This window comes from Apodemus sylvaticus, chromosome 14 (assembly GCF_947179515.1).
Source record: "Apodemus sylvaticus chromosome 14, mApoSyl1.1, whole genome shotgun sequence".
NCBI lineage: Eukaryota > Metazoa > Chordata > Mammalia > Rodentia > Muridae > Apodemus > Apodemus sylvaticus.
Window position 1 is genome coordinate 41,905,419 of NC_067485.1, and position 23,535 is coordinate 41,928,953.

General features: G+C 46.0%; 1 protein-coding gene across 1 annotated transcript; it reads left to right on the top strand.

Annotated features, from left to right (window-relative positions):
* The first annotated feature begins 1,985 nt into the window (after window positions 1-1,985).
* Window positions 1,986-23,077, top strand: Mrs2 (magnesium transporter MRS2). Its single transcript, XM_052156487.1, has 11 exons — window positions 1,986-2,241; window positions 3,465-3,538; window positions 6,545-6,581; window positions 7,988-8,100; window positions 11,058-11,231; window positions 14,358-14,488; window positions 17,261-17,377; window positions 18,958-19,110; window positions 19,577-19,694; window positions 20,630-20,743; window positions 21,207-23,077. The coding sequence occupies exons 1-11, from the start codon at window positions 2,079-2,081 to the stop codon at window positions 21,315-21,317; spliced, it is 1,305 nt and encodes a 434-aa protein (XP_052012447.1). The 5' UTR covers window positions 1,986-2,078; the 3' UTR covers window positions 21,318-23,077.
* Window positions 23,078-23,535: the final 458 nt, after the last annotated feature.

The following is a 23,535-nucleotide window of genomic DNA, read 5'->3' on the forward strand; positions in this document are numbered from 1 at the left end:
AGTGGCATAACTGGTTCCTCAGGTAGTACTATGTCCAATTATCTAAGGAGCCACCAAACTGGTGTCCAGAGTTGTACCACCAACTCTTACATCATGCACTTTTTCTTAAAAAAAAAAAAAAAAAAAAAAAAAAAAAAAAAAGCTTCTAAAAAAGCATACAGAAGCCTTTTCACTTAATCTTTTAAACCTTTTGGACCCTGTAACTCCAAAAGTTACCAGTGTTGGATATCAGCTCTTGTTCCATTTTGTCTGTCTGTCTAAGGGTCTTAACTCTAAGTTAGTTAGTGTCTGTCTAACCCCTGTGCTGGACTGACACTCACTGTGTAGCTGAAGATAGCCTCTAACTCTGATCCTCCTGCTTTCTCTATAAAAGGTTGCAAAAACAGCTCCTGTAACAATACTTAATGTGACTCTCTTTGGGGAAGCCTCACTCAGCATAGTCCTGGTTGGCCTGGAACTGGCTGGCCTTGAACTCACAAAGACTTTCATGTCTCTGCCTCCCAAGAGCTGGGATTAAAGGCAAACTTCTCCATACCATGCTTGTTTTGCTTTTGTTTGTTGGTTGGTAAACTCGTGCTAGGGCTAGATTCAAATCACCATACAGCCTGTGGAGGATGACCGTTGAGTTCCTGATCCTACTCCTACTCCTCCCCCATCCCCCACCGCCCTATGCTGGGCAGACACTGGCCTGACATGTCCAAGGTGTTCTCTTCAATGTTCTAACACTGTTTTAAAAACCTAAATAAACATAAATTGGATTATTGATTTGCCCTCTTTATTTCTTTGCTCATAATCCCCCAGTGGTTCTTATTCTTTTCTGTTTAAATTCCAACTCCTTGCCATTAATTACAAGACCATGTGTTTCAGCAGCTGCTAGCATTTGCCTAATGTTTTTCAAAGATCATGTCATGGTTGGGGGGGTGGGGGCAATGGTGAGATTTTTAAATAGTCATTTTTCTTGAATGAATATTTCCTGGCACACATTTTCAAAGATTTAGCCCATTAAAGTTCTAGGGAAATGAAACTTCTGTCATGGAATTTATGTACATTCGAGCTCTTCCTGATAGCAATGCTTAGAGTACTTCTAGCCCTCAGTGTGCAAGCCAAACATCCATGATCTCTTCTGGAACCTTCCATTTGTCCACTGCTGCCCACTATCCTACTCAGTCCTTAGTGCCGGGCAAGATAAATGGTCCAACATTCCCACAGCTCCATGTTCATATCAGTGAAGAAAATTCTGAAACTCAAGTCTGTCTTTAGGATTGTGATGTAGACGGCAAGTCTATTGACACATTTTTATTTTCTTTAGGGACGGGGTGAGGGGTGTAGGGATTGATCTCAAGTAGTGCGGGCTGGCCTTCCTCTAGTTAAGAATGACCTTGAATTCTCAATGGATTACAGGCTTGTGCCAGCACTCTGCTCGCTTTGCTTTTTTCTTGTTCTATAGCAAAAGCTTAACGCACTGTCCCTTCTAAGTGAGGTGTTTTGGTTTGGTTTGGTTTTTGGTTTTTGGGGTTTTGGTTTTTTTAGTTTTTTTTTCGAGACAGGGTTTCTCTGTGTAGCCCTAGCTGTCCTGGAACTCACTCTGTAGACCAGGCTGATCTCGAACTCAGAAATCTGCCTGCCTCTGCCTCCCAGAGTCCTGGGATTACAGGCGTGCGCCACCACCGCCCGGCTCTAAGTGAGTTTTAACACATTACATAAAACTTACATAAAATTTATTTAGTTTACGAATAGTGGCAATTTCCTCATCTCCAAATTGCATATTTGTGCATACATATATACATAGGGGACCTTTCCAGGAAGTCGCAATTCGCATCTCCTCGAAATAACATACACTTGCGGAGCTGAGCTACTTTGATCAGTCTACCTTCACACTTGCAAGTCCTGGTCCTGTTAAGGACGCGGACCGGGTCGTCAGTCACCGGACGCCACGCCGGAGCATGCGTGGACCGCAGCGCGCAGGCGCGGGACGGCTCGCGCAGGCGCGGTGCGCGGTTGGCGCGGTGCGCCGATCTACCCGAGTTCCGGCATGCCGGGCCGGCGTCTTGGTGCGGCTTCCCGGTTGCCCGCGCGCCATGGAATGCCTGCGCTGCCTGCCCGGGCTGCTGCCCCGAGCCGCGCGGTCCCGGAGGGCCCTGTGTACGGCGGCTGCGCGCCTGAGCCTCGCTGCCTGCGGCGGCCGCGCACCCCCTCTACTCTCCCGGAACTCGAAGGCGCCGAGCACACCCCGCGCTGCAGGTACGCGCGTCCCGCGGGGCTCCGCGGCCTCTGCCCCGCCTGCCCTTGGCCCCGGCGTCCTCACCGTGCTCGGCTTCGCCGGGCTCACCCTGCCCTTAGTTCTCAGGCCAGCACTGCGAGGACTTGATGGCGGTTTCTTGTTTATTGAGACAGGGTCTCCTTGTGTTACCCAGGCTAGCCGCCAGTTGACAGTAGTCCTGTCCCATCCTGAATGAAGCAGTTAGAAGCGTTAACCGCTCGTTGGCTACTTTCGTTTGTTATTGTTTTAAAGCTCAAAGCATTTAAGCGCCTTTCTCTGAGTTTGTAGGTGGAGGTCAGATGACAGCTTGCTCGAGTCAGTTGTCTTCACTTAAGGCTTGGCTGCAGGCATTTTGCTGATCGAGCCATCTGCTCAGCCCTAAGTAATGGGTTTTATGACAGTACTTTTGTACATACTTTTTCCCGACACCCCTCATCCTACTGGCCCGTTGACCTCCGTATGCCCCCTTCTACTTTTGTGACACAGAATTCTGTTAGGTGGGGCTTTTATTTGAGTCGTGGTCTCACAGTAGTCCAAGCTGGCCTGAAGCTGGCTCCCTGTGGAGCCCAGACCAAAGTGAGTGCTGGGCAGCAGGAGCTACAGTTAGCAAGATTGCGATGTTATTCATTCTGTGGATTATGTTAATTTCTTCAGGGCACATTTATACAATTACATAGTTGCCCTGGAATATTAATGGATTCAATTAAGGTTGAATCTGAAGCCAGTGGTGAGCATTAACCCTTGATGAAGTCTGCTCTTAAGCTGCAAGCAGCCAGCCAAGGGAACAAAAACGCTTCCACATAGTGGAAGGAGAGAGTAGACTTCTGACCTCCACAGTACTCAAACACACCCAATAAACAAATTTAAGTTTTATTTTACTACTTTTGTACAGTGCTTGGGGCACAGCCCAGGGCCTTGTGCCTTTTACACAGACACTGGTTGCCCCAGCTCCAACTGACCTTTCTAATCCCCGAGAAAGGACAGACCCCAATTAATAGTTTGTGGGAATTTAGTCCATGGAAGTGGTGGGTAGGAAGAAGATAGAATGATTAGCTGCAGTCCTGACAAAGCAAGTGTTTTCTTTTTGCAGTAGGAAACAGTTTGAAAGCACAAGGTGTTCTGAAGACTCCACAGACTGTGAGAGCTGCACTCGGCCTTCCAGGAAAACAGTTAACACGGGGCATTCATTCTCCTTTATTCCTAGGTGATGTGCACCGCTTTAGAACCTCTGATGCCTCTCAAGCCACATTAGCCAGCGTGGCCCAGGTGTTTGCAGTGGTGAGTTCACAGGGTTGAACTGGGAGAAGACATTTGAACAGGAAGTGTTGTATTTAGCCAGTGACCGAAGCACTGGAGAGATTGGTCTAGGGGAACTCTTGAAGCTTTACTAATGACCAGGGCTCTTGCTGTACAGAACAGGCTGTTCAAATGACAGCTCAGAAGTTTTCCCCTTTTCAATAAAATTAAGTTTTTGTTGTACATGTTAAGGGCTTCCACAAGCAGCCAAAGTTTCTTTTCCTTTTGGGGGTTGGAGGTTTGGAACAAGTCTCATGTAACTTAGCCTGACTTCAGACTCTCTGTGGTCTGGGGTGATCTTGAGCTTGACCAGGTTCTGCCCTCCCAAGCTGTGGCACTGGATTGCTTCACCATGCTGTGTTTTAGTGCACTCCCACACCTGCTTTATGCAGCCCTGGTTATCCATCCCAGGGCTTTGTGTGTACCAGGCAAGCTCTCTTCCAACTGAGCGCATCCCCAGCCCCAAAGCTCCCTTTGTGGACACTTCGGATTTGATGTGAGTCTGTAGAATCCCTTGGAAGCCACTGAGGCTTGGAAGATGCCAGGAAGGCCGCTGAGGGCAGTGTTGAGTGCATGCTGGGAAGGGTGGTTATGAACTCTACAACTATGAAGTGATTCAGGGGGAATCAAGTAGATTAATAACACACCTCCTGTGGTCTGTGTGCATTTATGAAATTAGGCCCTTGGAGACAACATGTTAGCCACAAATAACCTTAGTAAAATTGTAAATTGTTTTTGCAGTTCATTTTGTAAGCTTTTATGGTTTCCAAAAAAAGTTTTAAATCCAAACCAGACTTCCTAAGTTTAAAGCTCAGTGTGCTCTCTTTCCATAGGGAGACTCTGCCAAGTCATTGTGACATCTTGTACCTTGGTTTTCTCATTAATAACTAGGAATCACTGCCATAGGAAATTGCAAGGATTAGTGTGCCAGCTGAGTAGCATGTCTGCATGTTACTATGCTCTAGTGTTGCTGTGCACTAGAAGTAGGCATGATTTAGGGGCTGAAGAGACGGCTAAGCACTTGCTGCTGTTCCGGGGACGTGACTTCCTCTCTCCGCACCCACACCTGGTAGCTCACAACGTACATTAGCACAGCTCCAGGGGTCTGACTCCTCCTCCTGTGCCCCAGAACATGTATAAACACACACAGACACATTCATACAAACGAAAACAAACAAGTTAAATCACTACTTTTTACTGAAAATGAAAACTCACAAAGCCCTGAGAGTGGTGCCTCAGATCCAGTGACCATCGCGCACGTGTTGTTGCTTACAGATAGTCTAGGTTTAGTTAATACTAGCCTCTTGGGAACTTTAGTTATGGTTTCACTGTGTAAGCCTCATTGCCTGGCCTGGAACACTCGGGATCCTCCTGACTCTGCTTCTCAAGAGCTAGGATTGAAGCTGCTTACCACCATGCCCAGCTAAAGAACTTAGGCTGGCCGGAAACACAGAGATAGACCTGTTTTTGTCTCCTGAGTGCTGCGATTAAAGGCATGTGCTAGCACCACCTGGCTAGAACTTTTCTTTATGGACAGTATAAACTAAGAGGCTTCCTAGAGTTGTTTGTTCTTGTTTTTGTTTTTGTTTGTGTTTTGGTTTTTTTCTTTGCTTTTTTGAGTAAATATCTTGACCCAGCTGAGCTAAAACTCACTGTTAGTCCAAGGTAGCCTCATACTAAGGAGGTATGTATAATTTGCAGGAACACTGGAGGACACCTTATAAGTTATTGTTAACATAGTTTCCAATAAAAAATTTGACAAATTGTGTGATTTAGGTAGATTTTCTTACTTTCTGGTGTGAGTATATGTGTTTCAAAAATCAGTCTAAGGCGAGCCAGTCTGTATCACACAGATACAAAGCTTTTAATAAAAGTTGACTCCGGAGCATGGTGGTACACCTAATCCCAGCACTCAGGAGGCCAAGGCAGGTGGAGTCCCGTGAGTTCAAGGCCACCCTGGTCTATAAAGGGAGTTCCAGGACAACCAGGGCCACACACAGAGAAACCCTATCTCACAAAAACCAAAAAAAGAAAGAGAAAAGAAAGAAAACCCTTGACCGTGGTGTTCCCTGCTGCTTTGACCCTGTGGGTGAGATCTTTCTCAGGAGAAGCCGGCTGAAGGGTGAGTTGTAGAGTTTGTTTTAATTCTGCTCTCAAAGCATAAACTGTTTCCAAAGCAGTAACCCAGTGTCTGTGTGTCACCAAGACCCCTGCTTGGGTTGTGTTTAGTTTCTTAAGTAGGACAGCCCCTGTGTTCACATTTGACACTTGCAATCACAACTGCACTAGCCTACAGAAAGTGTTCCTCTCCTGAGCAAAGCTAATGTGGCGGGTGTGCTGGGACTGTGCAGGCACCGCGTGTCTATGTCTCTGTTCACTCAGCAATGCCTGCCAGAGACTTCTTAATTCCGAGAAGACAGGTTTGTGACAGCCACACTCAGCCACAAGGCCAGAGCAGCGTGATGTTTTCACTGAGTGACATCCCCAGCCCAGGGAGCATTGTCAAGTCCATTCCCAGCCAGAGAATCCTCAGAGGCTTCCCTAGGTGCTGATAACTCAGAGGCTTCCCTAGGTGCTAACTGATAACTCATGTGCGGTGAATTTGCAGAAGAGCATGTGAAGACCATGGCTTCCAATCCCCATGGCTCCTGGAAACTCGCTCCCAGGGCTCCCACAGTGCGCATCGCAAAGCTTAAGACCATGTCCAGCCCAGGGCCATCCTCTCACAAGGTCATTGGTACCCAAAGCAAGGTTACCTAGAGTCAGAATTCATTCTCCATGAGTGGATTTCTTGAGTAACCAAGATAGAAAGTTAGTCTATCAAGTTCATACCAGCAAGGGAATCAAAAATACAGATTTTTCTTCTGACTTTTGCAGCTATGATTTATTTGCATTTATTTGCATTTCAGTGTTTTAAGGTTATTTCTCAGCACATAAATACACTAAGTTGAGATTAAATTAATACTTGTTTTCATGATCTATCTTTAGACAAAGTTCGACAAAGAAGGAAACGTTACCTCTTTTGGTGAGTATCTTTATCAATGATCAGTGAATTTTGTGAAAAATTAGAAATTGTAGCGTTGGTACAGTGTTCTTTGTGATTGCTGCTGTTTTGAAGGAGGCTTCTTCACCAGCGCTCATGGGACCGTCAGCCCCGTGCGCAGTTCTGCTGTAGTGCTTCCTTCTGTGGGAGCCACTTGGGCTCCCAGGATACTTAGAGTGCACTTACAGCGCTGACTGTGGAGCCCCACTGTCTTCCCTTCCTTTTCTTCAGTCTGTCTCCCTTCCACAGCCCTCCGAGTGCTGTTCATTCTGAAACAGGTTTAAAGGAGAATTACGCTCCATCCCCACGACATCATTGCAATAGAAAAGATGGAAATGTGGGGCACTGAGTGGCTTAAGACTCCACTTTCACCTCTCCCTGTGGCCTGTGGGCCTGTTCATCCTGCTTTTGTCCTTGTGTTTCTCCCAAAGCCTCTTTTATAAGCTTCCTGCTTATGGCCCTGTTAGAGGTATGGTTTGACACAAAAATACACATACTACTGTCCCCAGCCTATCACAAGTTCCTCTCATCTACTATATTCTAAGCTAGTAAATTTAGTTTTCAGGTAGGAGGATCTGCTGTGAATATTGACTTTTCTTAGTTTATTTGTCCAATAATAAATTACCAAATTCAGCTTTTCACAGATTCAAAACCCTGATTATGATGCTATAGTGGTAAAAAACAGAAAATATAGGGGCTAGAGAAATGTCTTAGCAATTAAAAGCACGTGTTGCTCTCAAAAAGAGCCCGGGTTCAATTCTTAGCATCCACATAGTAGCTCACAACCATCAGTAACTTTAGCTCCAGGAGTTCCAGCATAGCGTTCTGGCCTCCACAGGCACCAACATGTGATACACGGTTATACGTGTAGGCAAACACTCATATATAGAGACACTCATATATAGAAAAACACTCATATATAGAAAGAAATATAAAAAGCTAGTTGATACAATTTATGTTCAAGAAAAAAAAATGGTGGAGCTCAGTTGGCAGGAGCTCCCCAAAACTGCAGGAACACCTAGACTCAGTCCCCAGCAGCAATGGTGTGAGTTTGAGGTCATTCTTCAATTTAAGGATTTTTAAGGAGTTCAAAGCCAGCCTGGGATGTGTGGCATCATCCTGTCAGAGAAGGAGACTCTGTCCAGAGGTAAAAGTTGCTGCTGTGGGTTCTCATACTTGGTTATGGTTTTTATATTGGTCACCAGTGGGCTGCTGGGCACAGGGAAATATTACAGAAAAGAAGAGAGGGGAGAACTTGAGTTGGCATGAACCTGCTTTTCCGGTTAGAGCCTCTGTGGGATAGTGATGGAAACTGCACCGATGAGGCAGGGGCACTGCCACAGCCCCTGCTCCTTAAGTTAGTTTCTCCCACTCTGTTTCTCTTCTAGAGAGGAAGAAAACAGAATTATACCATGAGTTAGCACTCCAGGCCAGAGACTTGAGGTTTCAGCACGTGATGAGCATCACTACCAGAAACAACAGGATCATCATGAGGATGGAGGTAAGGGCCGCGCTGCCGCACTTAGCAGAGTCCTGGCTACATGCTCAGTTTGTGGGTTAAAAGAAACTGCAGAGCTGGATAGTAGTGCATGCATTTGATACACACACACACACACACAGACACACAGAGGCAGGTGGATCTGTTGAGTTCGAAGTCAGCTTGCTCTTCGAGTTCAGGGCAGTTCCAGGGCATAGCAAGTTCCAGGGCAGCTGGGGCTATGTAAAGAAACCCTGTTTCAAGAGAGGAGAGACAGGCAGATGGACAGACAAACTTTGGAAGGATGTGGGATTTTTGTTACTGAGTGCATTGTAAGGGGAGAACTTGTGTTGCATGGATTGTGCTGTGTTCAGCCGGCATGATGCTGCCCTCTTTTGGGTATGGAAAATTATGACTGTGGTCTTCATTGGCCTTTGAATTTCATCTGTAGTTTCTGAAATTACACAAGCTTGATTCATAAAGATAGGGCATTGTGTGGCCAAGACAACCTTAAGCTTGCTATGTAGCTGAGGACGAGGCTGATCCCTGATCCTACCGCCTCTGCCTCCCCAGGGCTGAAGTCAGGCGCAGGCTGCCACAGCAGCTGACATAGATGGTTCCATTAGCATCCCATGAGGTGCAGTTACAGTCTAGCCTTAGCTACCAAGAAGCATCTGCTGTTTCATGTACACCAGGACTGTCTGTTGAATCTTAAAGCCTTGGTTTACATTTGTATTTAACACTTTCTGAAAATCATCATACTATACTCACCTACTCAGAAAAAACTGAGTATATTCGACTTCTCTAGTGATTCAGTTAGCATGTACCTCCGTTGTTTAGACCTGTGAAAGCGCATGTGGTCCTGAAATAGCTGAGAACATCAGTGGTGCTGAGCCTAATGTACGCATGAACTGCTTTTTACATTTGTCTTTGATCAGATTGGTTTTGTCCTTTAATCTAGTTTAATCAAAAATTACCACAATAGAAGCAATCTGCTCCCAAATGATTTCTTTTCTCTAGAAAATACTTCTTGCTCTTGTTATCAAAAACACTTCTAAACAGTATCTTTTTGAATAGATAAGTGCGTGTGAGATGAAGTAAGTTAAACAGGATGTTAAACTGTGGGACCCAATGGTGGGTATGCTATACTACACGATGGATGGATGCTTGCATGGATGGGTGGAAGGAATGCTAGATAGATATGTAGATAGATAGGGAGAAAGATAGAAGACTATACTACACAGATAAATATGTAGATAGAGAAGATAGATAAACTCTACTACACAGATAAATGTGTAGGTAGATAGACAGGTATAACCTTTCAACTTTTCGTATGAATATTTTCATAGTTAAATCCTGAAAGGTAGTTATAAAAAAGATCAGTCCATATAGCTCTGTCATGAATAGTCACAACATATCAAATCTTTTTTTTCTTCCCACAGTTTTTTTGTTTTGTTTTAATTTATTGTAACTTTTAATTTTTATCTTATATGTAAGGGTGTTTTCCCTGTATATATATCTGTGTACCACATATAGTGCCCTCAGAGGCCAGTAGAGGGCATCAGATAACTGGAGTTACACTGGTCGTGGGCTGCCATGTGGGTACTGGGAATCAAACCTATGTCTCCTAGAAGAACTGCCAGTTCTCTTAACCACTGAGCCATCCCTTATATGTAACTGGCTATTCACACCTGGTTAGAAAATTTTCTGATTTCATACTGTTGTAGTTTGAATTGTCTGTAATTTCAAATTAACTCAATAAATTGGTGCTATTTTCAAAAGGAACCATTTCCATTTGAGCCTAACTACTACAATTAAACTAAATCACTTCTAAAAGTCTACCAAAATTTGACTTTTTTTTAAAGTGCAAGAACCATTTTGCTGGTGTTTAGGAAGCGAACCCAGCAGAGCAGATGTCAGAAGGAGGGGAGCACACATGTCGAGCCATGGCTCAGTGATTGTCGCCCCTGCACAGGACCCACAGAGTGGTTAACAACCGTCCACAATTCAAGTTCCAGGGCAGCTGATGCCCCTCTGACTCCACAGGCACCACCACACAGGTGGTGCATATGTGTACACTCAGACAAAACACACAAAATAAAATGAGTAAGTGTAGTCTAGAGAAAGAGTTCTATGTGCCTCTTGAGTTGGAGCCCAGGAAAGCAAGCAGGTCAGCCGGAGCAGTTGGCAAAGCAGCCGAATGCAGGGACTGGGTAGGAGGTCGGGGAAAGAGTGCGGGTGTCCAGAGCAGGAGCAAACGGGGCTGGTGTCTACGGAGACTATACAAGCGGGCAGGAGAGTTGAGTCAGCTCTTCTAAGCCTCAGGCTTAGTGATGGGATCTGCCAGGGTTCTGTTTGTTTGTTCTCTTCAGATCAGTCTTCACACCTCAGCTCCCGAGTCCTGGCGTGCAAGCTCTGGCCTCTCCCTCGCTGGGCCGCCTGCATGATAGGTTTAGGGAGCTTTACCTCTCACTCTTGCCCGCTTTCCCAGGTGTGTCCTGGCAGATGCCTTGCTTTGGTTGGATATTTTTGAAATGGCTTCATGTACACCAGGCTGGCTTTGAACTTGCTCTGTAGCTGGCTATGTCCTTGAACATCTGTTTTCCTCTGCCTCCTGGCTGCTGGGATTATGTGTATGTATGTGTGTGTGTGTGTGTGTGTGTGTGTGTGTATCTGTGCCACACCAGGTTAGAGTCTTAATAAATGTCTCATCTGTGTAATCTTAGGTCTTCTGAGAGCAGCTTAGAATTATTGAGGCTTACATACATTTGAATTTTCTTCCTTTATAAAAAAAAATCCCTTAATTTTATTATTATTGTTTATTTTTAGAAAACCAGATGAGCATTGATTTGGTTTAGTTTTAGTCCAAAATTAGTAAAATGAACTTGGCTTTGTGAATTTGCTTTTCCCTCCACTTGCTAACCTGCATCTGTTTGAATGTGTATGTGTGGTTATATACATTCTTTCTCTTGCTTTTCTAGTACTTGAAGGCTGTGATAACTCCAGAGTGTCTCCTGATACTAGACTATCGGAATTTAAACTTGGAGCACTGGCTGTTCCGGGAGCTGCCGTCACAGCTGGCTGGAGAAGGTCAGCTCGTCACATACCCATTACCGTTTGAGTTCAGAGCTATTGAAGCACTCCTGCAGTATTGGGTAAGCCTGGTCTGAGCACTGTCTGGAGCTTGGTTTAGTCTCAGACGACTGGACTGTGAAGACTGTTAGGAAAACCCTCAGCTCAGAACCTCCAAGACCAAATTCTCAGCATAAAGAAGATTTATTTGTTTCAGAGATTCAGAAGACAGGGAATGAAAGACAAAGACCGGAGTTAGAGCCAAGAGAGAAGGGGGAGGCAACAAGAGACAGACAGGGAGGAGGGGTGTTTGTCCAGGAAGAGGACAAAGGACAAAGGACTGCCTGTGGATAAGAGAGGAGACGACACGGCACAGAGAAAAATGGCAGTATTTTATAAATGTAAAAGGGGAAACCCTGGCTTAGGTTGAGGTGTTTGATTTTAGGTGGGCGTGTTAATTAGGTGAGTCCTTGACACCTGGCCTTCAGTGCCTTCCTAGCTGCACCTTGGTAGTGGCCAAGTAAGGGAATGGGCCTTGGTGGCCAACTTTAGGCTTGTACTCTAACAGGTCTTAGCAAAGCAGAGGGACAGGAAGGGAAGGGCAGGGTCTGCCAGAACCTTGCTCCACAGCATGGCTAGAGCCCAATACTAGCTTCAAAGACAAGTTAGTACTGACTATTACAAAGCCGATTTCCCCAGCCCCGTTAGAATCACTTGTAAGGCTCCTCTAAGGACAGACATTTATTTTCCAACTTTATGACCCGAGCCAGTGAAACTGAAGACTCTTAAGAGGAAACTGAGAAAGTACATTTTGAATTGGCTCCCTTTTATACACTTCTGTGTTTTTACTTTTTGTTGACTGGAGATCCTGCTGTATACACCAGGCCAGCCTCACACTAAGGTGGTCCGCCTGCTTCCTCCTCTGTAGTGCTGGGCTTACACTTTCAAGAACCATATCAGGAATGAGAGTTCAGGAGACCGTCAGTTAGGATGCATGTCGATCTCTGGGCACCTTTTGCTTCATTCTTCAAATTAAACTGTATACTTCAAGTGCTCGCATGTGAACATTGGCCACATGGTCCTTGGTTAGAAAGAGCTCAAGGAGATGCCTCTTGTTTGGTACTAAGACTCACAGGAACCATAGTTCTTCTAATGACCCCTGCCCATCAGTAGTCACTGGGTTCCTAAATGCTCGGGAGAGTCTGGGTGAACCTGGTACCCCTCTCCATTACCTGCTTGCATTAATGAGGGACGAGATGGTTTCCTCTCTGCTGAGGTTACAGGAGCAATAGCACAGAACAGATGGTGCATGACAGACTGGACTGACTCAAGACTTTATAGGATGAGAACAGATGTTGTCAGCCATGGGAGAACAGAAGGAACTCAGCCACCTACTTTAAAAGTTCTGGCCTGTGACATGGGATCCCCAGAAGATTATTTTCTGAAAGTATCAAGCGCCTTCTCCTCAGGGGATCCATTCAAATAAAAGGGAGCCCCTTCAACCCACTTGGACAGTGATCTACTAGGTACAGGAGGCCTCACAAGGACCTGGAGGGGGATCCTAGCCTCCCAGCCACACAAAGTCCAACCCTTGCTGGCCAAAGGGTTGGTGTCTCTTTAGGATAGTGAGACAGCAGGGCTACTTAGTTTCCCACTCTGGGTCTTCTGAACCTAGACCTAGATTCTGCTAATACAGAACAGAAGGGTCTATAGTTCTGAACCTAGACCTAGATCCCGTTAATACAGAAGGGTCTATAGCTCTGAACCTAGACCTAGATCCCGTTAATACAGAACAGAAGGGTCTGTAGCTCTGGACCTAGACCTAGATCCTGCTAATACAAGGCAGAAGGGTCTGTAGCTCTGAACCTAGACCTAGATCCTGCTAATACAGGACAGAAGGGTCTGTAGCTCTGGACCTAGACCTAGATCCTGCTAATACAGGACAGAAGGGTCTGTAGCTCTGAACCTAGACCTAGATCCTGCTAATACAGGACAGAAGGGTCTGTAGCTCTGGACCTAGACCTAGATCCTGCTAATACAGGACAGAAGGGTCTGTAGCTCTGAACCTAGACCTAGATCCCATTAATACAGGACAGAAGGGTCTGTAGCTCTGAACCTAGACCTAGATCCTGTTAGTACAGAAGAGAAGGGTCTGCAGCTCTGAACCTAGACCTAGATCCTGCTAATACAGGACAAAAGGGTCTGTAGTGAGCTGGTGTCAACCCTCGTTCTGGCTGCAGCTCCAAGTCAGGTGACTTGTGTTTCTGAGTTCAAGCCTTAATTCTGCTACTTAATTCCGTTAGTCTTGTATCATTTGCCAGTTGGTGTGGAGGTGTTTTGATCTTAACAACTATCCTAGTATCAGTTCGTTCCTGTGGATTGCCAGCCATGCTCAGGTTAGCTTGAGGAAAGCATACTTTGACCCTACAGTGCTTTAGTGTGTCTTTTTAAAGTCCAAGTGACACTTCACTTCCCCCCCACCCCCCTCCATGGCCTGGAATTAGAGGCATGGCTGTACATCCATGGCTGTGTCTTCGGGGCTGTGGGTCTGACCCAGGACGTCATGCGTGCTAGGCGAGCTCTCTGCCACCTGACTGCATCTCTTGCCCAGGTTTCAGTTGTGGGCCACAGCAATTGTGAACTGTGCTGTTACAGAAAACTGAGCTATAACCAATGTGAAATGTATTGCTTTGACATGGGATTTCAGATTTATTTTATATTTATTGTGTATGCTTGTGTGGCTGTGTGTGTGTGGGGGGGGGGGGTGTCAGTAGAGGCCAGGGCATTGGATCTCTTGGAGTCAGAGTTACAGGGTTGTGAGCTGCCATGCATGAGCTGTTGAAACCAAATTCTGATCTTCAGGAAGAGCAGGAAATGCTCTTAACCTGAGCCATCTCTGCAGTCCCCAGGATATCAGAGTTTTGTTCTAACAGATCATTCCCTAGTCCTTTCATAGCAGCTGTCCATAGAGGAAGACTTGTGAGAGTTAACCCACCCGGAGCCAGTGCCAGCATTACATGTTGCCCTTCTAACCCAGGAGGTGTGGCTCTTAGTTATCCATGGATAGACAGGTGTTTCAGCAGGGCCGTGTTCTGAAGTGCTGTCGGGTTTTTGACTAGTACAAATGTCTGTGTTAAACAGAGGCTTCGCTGATCCTAAGTTCTAAAAAGGTTGTTTTAATTCTTATGAAAGGCCATGTTGTTATCTAGATCAGCACCCTTCGGGGGAAACTAAGCATCTTGCAGCCCCTGATCCTTGAGACCTTGGATGCATTAGTGGATCCCAGGCACTCTTCAGTCGACAGAAGCAAACTGCATGTCCTTCTCCAGAACGGCAAAAGGTAAATCTGGGGGCTCAGCAAGCTGGGAGTGGGGGACAAGGTCAGCTTGTCCTCGTTGATGTCTACAGAGCGATGGCTGGTGTAAATTCACGGTGAACTAGCGTGGCTCTCGCTGTGTGGCAGGGTGTGTGAGGCTTTGTTCTCATCTGGGAGAGGGGACTGCAGGTAGGATGAGTCCTACCTTATTATACATCCCCGTGGACCTGGACCTCGGTGAAGCTCGGACTCTGCAGTCTCCTGCCTTAGCCTCTTCAGATCTGGGATTTAGTTTTTATATGAAAATAGTATGTTTAATTTTTTTTTTAGTGCTATCAGTGGGAGATTGAACCAAAGGGAGCACACAATCTAATATTGTTCAGAAAGACATTACACAAAACATTGTTTACAGCCCGTCTGTCATACTGTTCAGTTGTTGATGCTATCTTCATTTTGATAGCAAATTCATTGATCTAAATCCAGATTCACTTATCCCCTACTCTAAGGTTCATGTTCATTTTCTAAAATCATAACTTATCCAAGAATTTAAATTTTGTCTTAATCAATTTGTTTAATCAATAGTTTAAATGAATTTACTCTGAGAATTGTCCTCCCCTACTGTCATTGAAAATTTAACGGCTGTGGCTGTGGCTGTGGCTGTGGCTAGCTCAGTGGGAGAGTGCCTGCCTCGTGTGTGAGGCCCCGGCACCACATTAAAATTGGCTGTGAGTGGGAAGTGTGATTGTCAGAGAGCTGGCTTAGTAGTGAAGAGCACCCCCCTCAGGCCCCCACCCCGCCCTGTTACATGGTAAGTGCTGAGAACCAGCTGAGGTTCTCTGGGACAGCGGCATGTGTCCTTAGCCACTGGGCCAGCTCTCTGACAAGCACACTCCTCCCCCTCATGTCAGTTCTAGCTGTCAGTGTTTGGAATATTGAATATCAGTGCTGCTGAGGAGCAAGTCCTAAGCCCCATACTCACCACGCAAGCGCTCGCCACTGAGCCGGAGCCACAGCATTTAACTTAGATTTTCAAGAAAAGTCGGAGAGTTCAAATCTTAGGGTACTAAGATCAAATATTTATTTACCCTAAGATCAACTTAGGGTACTAATCAAATATTTATTTAAATTATAATAAAAATAAATTAACTTACGTGGTTAGGTTTGGTGGTAAGCATCTTTGCCTGCCAAGCCATCTCAACAGCTCAGAAAGCCAAAACAAAACAAACAAAAGTATATATATATATATATATATATATACTAGTTTTTATTAAATTTCTATTGGGGGAGAATATGTGTGTATGTGTGGAGGTCAGGAAAGTGTGTTGGAATTAGTTCCTTCCTTCCACCATGTAAACCCATGAATGAACAGAGGTCACCAGGTTTTCCAAGGGGACCCTGACCTTCTTTTTTTTTCTTTTTTTTAAGATTTTATTTTTATTTTATGTATGTGAGTTCGCTGTTGCTGTTGCTGTCTTCAGACATACCAGAAGAGGGCATCAGATCCCTTTACAGATGGTTGTAAGCTGCCACGTGGTTGCTGGGAATTGAACACAGGACCTCTGGAAAAGCAGCTAGTGCTCTTAAACAATGGACCATCTCTCCAGTCCGACCCTGACCTTCTTGACCCTTCTTTCTGGCCCTAGTTTAAAACTAAAATTAATATTTACTTATTTTATGTGTATGATTGTTTTGCCTGCATATACTTAAATGTGTACAATGCATATGCCTGGTGCCAGAGAAGTTCAGAAGACATCAGATCCCCTGGAGCTGAGTTACAGATGATTATGAGCCATCATTTGGGTGCCAGGAACCAAACTTGGATCCTGTGCAAGAACAGCAAGTGATCTGAACTGCTCGCCATCTATCTGTAAAGCCTCCACTCTAAGTTAACAATTTAAAAGGCGTTGTTGTTTGTGATGTTGATCCAGTGTTGGAGTATTTTTTTATAAGTTAATAATGTAAACTCCAGGCTGGAGAGATGGTTCAGTGGCTAATATAATACTCCTTCAGAGGACCTGAGTTCTATTCCCAGCACCCATTCAGGTGGCCCACAACCACCTGTAAGTCAAGTTCCAGGAAGCCAACACTCTGGCCGCAATAGGCACACAATAGGACACGTGGCACAGGCACACACAGACACATAATATAAGTAACTTCTTAAAGAATGTGCAAAGCTAGGTATAGAACCTCACATGTAGTCCCAGCACTCAGCAGTCTAAAGCAGGAGGATTGCCTCAAGCTGGATGCCAGCCTAGGTTACAGAGTGAAGCCTCTCTCAGAATGGGGGGGGGGGGGGGGGCAGGGGTAAGTATTCTGAAAGAACCTTTGCCTGTCATGATGAGGCCCTTGATTCACCCTTCAGAAGTATACATAAAACTGAATGTCTGTCTGTTCATCCCCTTCCTGCATGCCTCTCACAAGCAAGGTTACAAACCACTCCTCTGGCCTCTTCTTCCTACCTGTAACCCACCTCCTATAAAGCTCCTCGGTGCACCTCTTCAACCATCCTCTGACCTAACTCATGGCAGAGTCCTCAGCTAACCGTAATGCCACGTGTTTTACCTTTATATGTTTAAGTCTCTAGAATGCATTCCTTGAAAACCACCAAAGTTGTATATAGGGTTGTATAATTTTACTAACTTGTTTGGGTTTAGCAATGGTTAATTTGCATTAGTGAAATGTTTCTTACCGTGTATACTGATAAGTGGATCGGTTACTTATAAGTTGCCCTACACACTTACAGTGAAATGATGCACATTTATGCTCCTGATCTCTGCTGTGTAACTGTTCTTACAGTCTCTCTGAGTTAGAAACAGACATTAAAATTTTCAAAGAGTCGATTTTGGAGATCTTGGATGAGGAGGAGATGCTGGAAGAACTCTGTCTGACCAAGTGGAGCGACCCACATGTCTTGTAAGTGGAGCCATGAGTTGTTTCTCCTTCAGATGAGCCTGTACTTTTCTGGATAGAGAATAGGTGTTTTCCATGTTTAGACACTGTGTGTTGCACATGTCCCAGCTCAGTGAGGCTGCACTGAGTGCACATTGCATTCCAGCTGCTGGGCTGAAGAGAAGATAAATACATCACAGTTATCCCCAGGGAATGGATCACTAAGCAACATATGCATAAAGAAATAAGTTCCCTAAGAAGCAAAGGGCAGCAGCTGTGGTAAGGGGAAGAGCCAGGCACTGGATTGGAGCCATAAGCCTTGTCTGTTGCACACACATAGCTTACACACTTTTTCTAATTTCTAAACCTAGAAATCTTTTGGTTTTTTCAGAAACTGCTGAAAGCAGGTCCAAACACAGAGTACGAAACTCACTGTCTGATCTGTAATACTAGATGATGCATTTAAAAGTCACTGGAGACTTGAGTCTACTCCAGTATGGGCCCAGAGCCTGGAGAGAGCACTGTCTCAGACAGAGGTGCAGCTGTAAGTGCGCATGCTCCTCATCAGCTAAAAAGCAAGGGAGGGCTAGTGAGGTGGCTCAGTGCTTGTGCAAGCATGCCAGCCTGAACTGGATCCCTGCAGTCCGTGTAAAAGGGAAAGGAGCGCGCAACTGCACACTGCCCTCCGACCCCCACGTCACTTGCACACCATAAATAGTAACAACTGCATTCTCTTTTTTTAATTCCCCCAAGATAAAATATACAACCCTCTCTTCCCAACATTTAATTCACAGAAGCATGCCAGGGTAGAGGCACCAGGGCTCACCGCAAGTCACTTTTACCAAATCTGTCCTGCAGGAAAGATGATGTCTTATAGTGTTCATCATGGCCTCAGACCACAGTCAGAGCTGTGCTGGCCACACAGGCCTGAACTAGACACTGTTGACAGGATGTGGTCAGGGAAGCACATGTCAGCAGTTAGGCCTCTGTTCACTCATCCAGGGAGGATGAAATCAGCTACTGCTGTGCTTGACTGTATTCAGAAGGAGATGCTTGTTTTAATGTGCAGAAGGTGTTTTGCCTATGTCCATGTACCACTTGTATGTTTCATCCTATAGAGGCCACAAGTGGGCGTCAGATCTCTGAGAACTGGAGATTCTCAGACTACAGGTGGTTGTGAGCCACCATGCGGGTGCTAGAAATCAAACCCAGGTCATCTGGAAGTCTTAACCCTTAACCACTGAGGCATTTTCCAGCCCCAGGAAACACTCTTTTCAACGTAATCGGTTCTCTTGTGCTCTATAGTGGCCTAGGGTTTGCACTTTGTCATCTGTCTTCACATCTGTATGTTCCAGTCACTAGTGATGTGTTTACGAATCTCTTGGATTAAGGGCATGGGCACAGTGATTCGAACTCAGCTGAGTAGGGTTAGGATTATGCTTAGGATTAGTTGACAAAGCTTCTCACAAATGGGATGCAGTCACAACAGGCGAGACAAGGCTAGACAACAGACAAGACAAGGCTAGCTCTCCCTGGTGGCTGAAGTTGGGGGGTCAGTATGTGTTGCACAGTGTCGGGTTTGTTGACTGTTGACTGTATTGAAGTGAGAAGAGCAGCACTGGGATTGACCACGCCGAGGAGATGGAGCTGCTGCTGGAGAACTACTACCGCTTAGCTGAGGACCTCTCCAATGAGGCGCGGGAGCTTCGGGGGCTGATTGACGATTCCCAGAGCATCATCTTCATCAACCTAGACAGGTAAGGGTGCCCTGCAGAGTGGGAAGCACTGCAGTTAGGAACGAAGCACTCTTTTAAAATGTTGTTTGGAAGAGGTCACAGCATCACATCGGGGACTGCTCCATGGTGGGCTTCATTAGTTACCTAAAGCCTGGCTGAAACGCTGAAGGGATGCCTGGTTTACCTGGACTCACAGTGTGAGGGATGTCATGGGCAGAAACTCGAAGCAGCTGCTCATGTGTCCTAGTGAGGAACTGGTGAGGTGAGCGAGCGCTGGGCTCTGCTCACTTTCCTTTGTACGCTGTCCAGGTCCCCAACCGGGGAGTGGTGCCACCCATGATAAGGGTGGGTCTTCCCACCTCAGTTAACCTTGTCAGGTTACAATATTAACCGTCCAGGAGTTCCTTTTGAAGGTGAAGAGTGGCCCATAGGCCTTCCCTTGGTCTTGCTGGTATGCACTGGTCTGAGTGGCTTGTTGTCTCCCCAGCCATCGCAATGTGATGATGAGGTTAAATCTCCAGCTGACCATGGGGACTTTCTCCCTGTCGCTCTTTGGACTAATGGGAGTTGCTTTTGGCATGAATTTGGAATCTTCCCTTGAAGAGGTAAGAATGCAACTCTTTAAATGACTCGCAGGATTTTATGTTTAAGTGATCAGATTTGTTTGAAGTATATTCATTCCCTTTCTCATTGATGTGACAAAATCCCTGGCAAAGGCAACACCGGGAGCAAAAGGTTCATTTGGCTAACAGCTTAAAGGAGTGACAGTCCATCACTGCAGGGAAGGCAAGGCCGCAGACAGTCGGGAAGCAGCGGCTCTCCCTCTCCGGAAATACCCTCCCGGAATGTGACTCCTGACTGATTCCAGATGTAGGCAAGCTGACAGTGAAGGTGTCCTATGATCACAGGCTGTGACTCACTCAGAAGCCAGGCAGGCACTTGCTGTTGGCCCCGTGCGTTAGTCCCTAGAGCATGGAAGTCCAGGGGAGGAGCTGACCAACGGCCACACTGAGACAGGGGCAATAAGGGATTTTGTTTTAGTTGTGTGTGTCTGCCTCTGTAACTGGGAGTTTACATATATAGGGCTTGTTTGATGCAGTTACCACAATTCTATAAAATAGACATATTTCCCCTACTTTATAGATGAGAAAATAGAGCCTCGGGAAACTTAAGTTTCAGATCTATAATCGGGGATTTCAACCCAAAGATGAGCTCCTTTGTCATCCAGGCGTGGTGGCACACACCTCCATACAGATCCAGCTCTTCTTTAGTAGGATCTCCAGAGCCCAGGAGTTCAGGGCCAGCCTGGGCTGCAAAGCAAAGCCTTGCCTTTGCAACATTTTCTGATAGTTGCATTATGCACAGTCCTAGGTGCAGAAGACCATAGTTGTGAGGAGACTGAGTACCCTGTCCTGGCTGTAGTCTTTGGCCTTTACTGCAGGCCTTGTTCCTAGCTGCTTTGTATGGAGCTCTTCCAATGACGGGGAGTTTGTCTGTGAGGAGCTGACCTTTTGTGACTGGAATAAACTATTTCTTTCAGGACCATCGGGTGTTTTGGCTGATTACAGGAATTATGTTTATGGGAAGTGGCCTCATCTGGAGGAGGTTGCTTTCTTTCCTTGGAAGACAGCTGGAAGCTCCTGTGCCCCCTATGGTATGGACTCGGGGCTCACAGCAGCACTGCTGGGTTCTCTGCTATCCTGGGCCTAGGGTCAGGCAGCCTGGGTTTCAGTGGTCACAGCTTTGTAACGCTGTGCAGGTTCCCCTTCCTTTCCCTTCTGTTAATCCAGTCCACACTATGTGCTTCCAGTGACGTAGACGGTCAGGTGAGGTGAGACGCTTAGCAGTGGTCAGCACAGTGAATCGGTGGAAATGACTTGGTTTCTGAAGAGCACTGGCAGGAATCACACATTGAGACAGATGCTCAGCCCTCTGCTGAAAGGCAGCTCGCAGTAGTGCTCTCATGAGCAGGCGCTGCCCCTCCTGCCCTCCCTCGCGTGTGGAGCCTGCACTGTGGAGGAAGAGCACAGGCGCTGACCTGCGTAGTCTTCCCTCACCGTGTGCTTAGTGGCTTCCAAGAAAGACACAACCTCAAATTCCTTTCCTGCCTTATTTAGGTGGCCTCCCTGCCCAAAAAGACCCTTCTGGCAGAGAGACGGGTGGACGCGAAAAGCAGCCTCAGGCCGGAAGGACTTGGACCGAGCAGGACTGTCCTGGCAAGCCGCTAGCAGCAACTGGCGGACGGAGGTTTTTATACTGCTGAAGCTATTATCACTTTCTGGGGAAAAAGACAACTGGTGTATAAATTATGTCTGACTAAAAATACTGCGGCATTCACAATACTAAATTTGATCACGCTTCAGAGTTCTTTGAGACAAAGAAGAGGTTTCTTTGTAAAAGGCCAAAATCCTGTGTCCTACCAACTTTTGAGTACTGTTTTTATGGACTTTTTAAAGTATAGGTTAATTTATTGTGAGAGACTTCCCTAGACTCAGTGCCGTTATACATATCAAGAAGGGAGCGGCTTTGTGCTGAGGGAGCCCACAGTTCCTGGGCTTAGAGGCCTCAGGTCCTCGCACAGGGACTCAGGTTCCCAGCGGTGTCTCTCGCAGGGAAGACAGCTGATGGATCTGTTAGCCTTGCAGCAAACTCTAGAATGTCACTCCTGGATAGAACTTTACTTCCAGGTATTTGCTCTCTTTTGTTTATAAGATGAATGAAAGGGAGGTATTTAATGTCAGCATACTTAGATTCCAATTAATCAAGATTGTTACTATTTTTGATTAGTTATAAATAGAACCATGGGAACTTAGATTTAAAGAAAGTGTTTATTTATTCTCTTAAAATTTTATAGCTGTTTTGACCATTGCCTGATTTAAGAGATTGTCATGCTACCCACTCCCCACAAGAAAATATATACAGCCGGCTACTGTGTTTGCCTACCTCTCAAAAGTTAGCATTGGGCTTGTCAAACAAGGACATTGCTAATGTAAAAACTGTGAAAATGCTATCTTCCCAACCGCAAGCTCTCGTGTAAAATAAATGGCCAAGCAGGACATGGTTGGTCCACCAGCTGTGCTTCCAGCCCTTGAGGCTGCAGCAGGAAGATTCCGCAAAGTTTGAGGCCAGCCTGGGCTAGAGTACGTTCTAGCCAGTGAAGGTTAGAGTGAGTTCCAGGCCCACCTGGACTATTATATAAGTAAGACTCTGTCTCAAAATACCAGATGAAGTGGGGCCGGGAGTGCTGCTCATTGTACAGCGCTCGCCCAGTGTGAGCAAAGCCCTCTGACTGCACGGGAAGTCAGATCGCTCATACCCGTGAGTTTGAAAGCTGTCCTTCTAATAACCATTCAGCGTGCCCTTGTGTGTTCTCAGCAGGTTTCATACGGTTGTGTGCTAGAACATTACAAGAACCAAAAAGTGTGCATCTGGAAGTAGTGCACATGTAAGATTGTAGTAAGGCCAGAGCAACTCTTAGCCTACAGGGTAGGAATAATGAAGAAGTGTTCCCACCCCAGGCACTGGGCGTCTGATTACCCAAATAGTGTCCCACAAGGATTACTGGGTACTCTAGGGATGGAAGTAAAAAATATTACTCCAGTAGAAAACAGAAGGTGCTGAGTGAGCCCCCCCTCCTGTGTGGGGCCGAGAGAAGCTGACGCAGGGCAGAGGAGCTGGCTGGCTGTCCCAGCCACAAGAGGCCCCTTCAGGCCTCTGGGCGAGATGCTGGCATGTAACTATGGAAACTGCAGCAGCTGAACCCTTGGACAGCATCCAGGCTCGCCTTTGATGATGCCCAGATTTCACAGCCCTCTTCAGCACACAAGAGACTCCACTGCTGTGGTCAGTCCTACACTGCCAGTTCTTAGATTTTGCTCAGCTGAGATCTGTGAAGAATTGAAGTCGGATCCCAGATCAGACAGGATAGAATCTCATTTTTCCTTGTTGTGTTAGTTTATGAGCTTAAATAAAGTAAATGTCTTGATTAGCCGGGCGGTGGTGGCACACACCATTAATCCCAACACTTGGGAGACAGAGGCAGGCAGATTTCTGAGTTCGAGGCCAGCCTGGTCTATAGAGTAAGTTCCAGGACAGCCAGGGCTACACAGAGAAACCCTGTCTCGAAAAACCAAAACAAAAACAAAAACAAAACAAAAATGTCTTGATTAGTCATGTCCCTCTAAGCAGAGGGACAAAACTTAATTAATTCACCTCACATAAAAGAATGGAAGTGGCAATTTATAAGATTTTTAAAGGTGGGTAGGTCAGGTAGGGTTTTTGAGTGAAAGTGCTCCTTATAAAGGAAATGTAAAATATCAACTACTGAGTTTTATGATTGAGCAAGCAGTCACACATCCATATCGGGTGTCACAAAGAGGTGTGAGGGATACTTTCCATCCTTACATTCAGAGCCTCGGAGCCAACATGGCCGCAGCAGAGGTCATC

Excerpts from the sequence above, each read along its gene's own strand:
- Mrs2 (XM_052156487.1), top strand. The coding sequence starts at position 2,079 with ATGGAATGCCTGCGCTGCCTGCCCGGGCTGCTGCCCCGAGCCGCGCGG. Across the intron at positions 3,539-6,544 it reads TGGCCCAGGTGTTTGCAGTG|ACAAAGTTCGACAAAGAAGG; the intron begins GTGAGTTCACAG and ends ATCTATCTTTAG. Across the intron at positions 17,378-18,957 it reads TGGAGCGACCCACATGTCTT|TGAGAAGAGCAGCACTGGGA; the intron begins GTAAGTGGAGCC and ends ACTGTATTGAAG.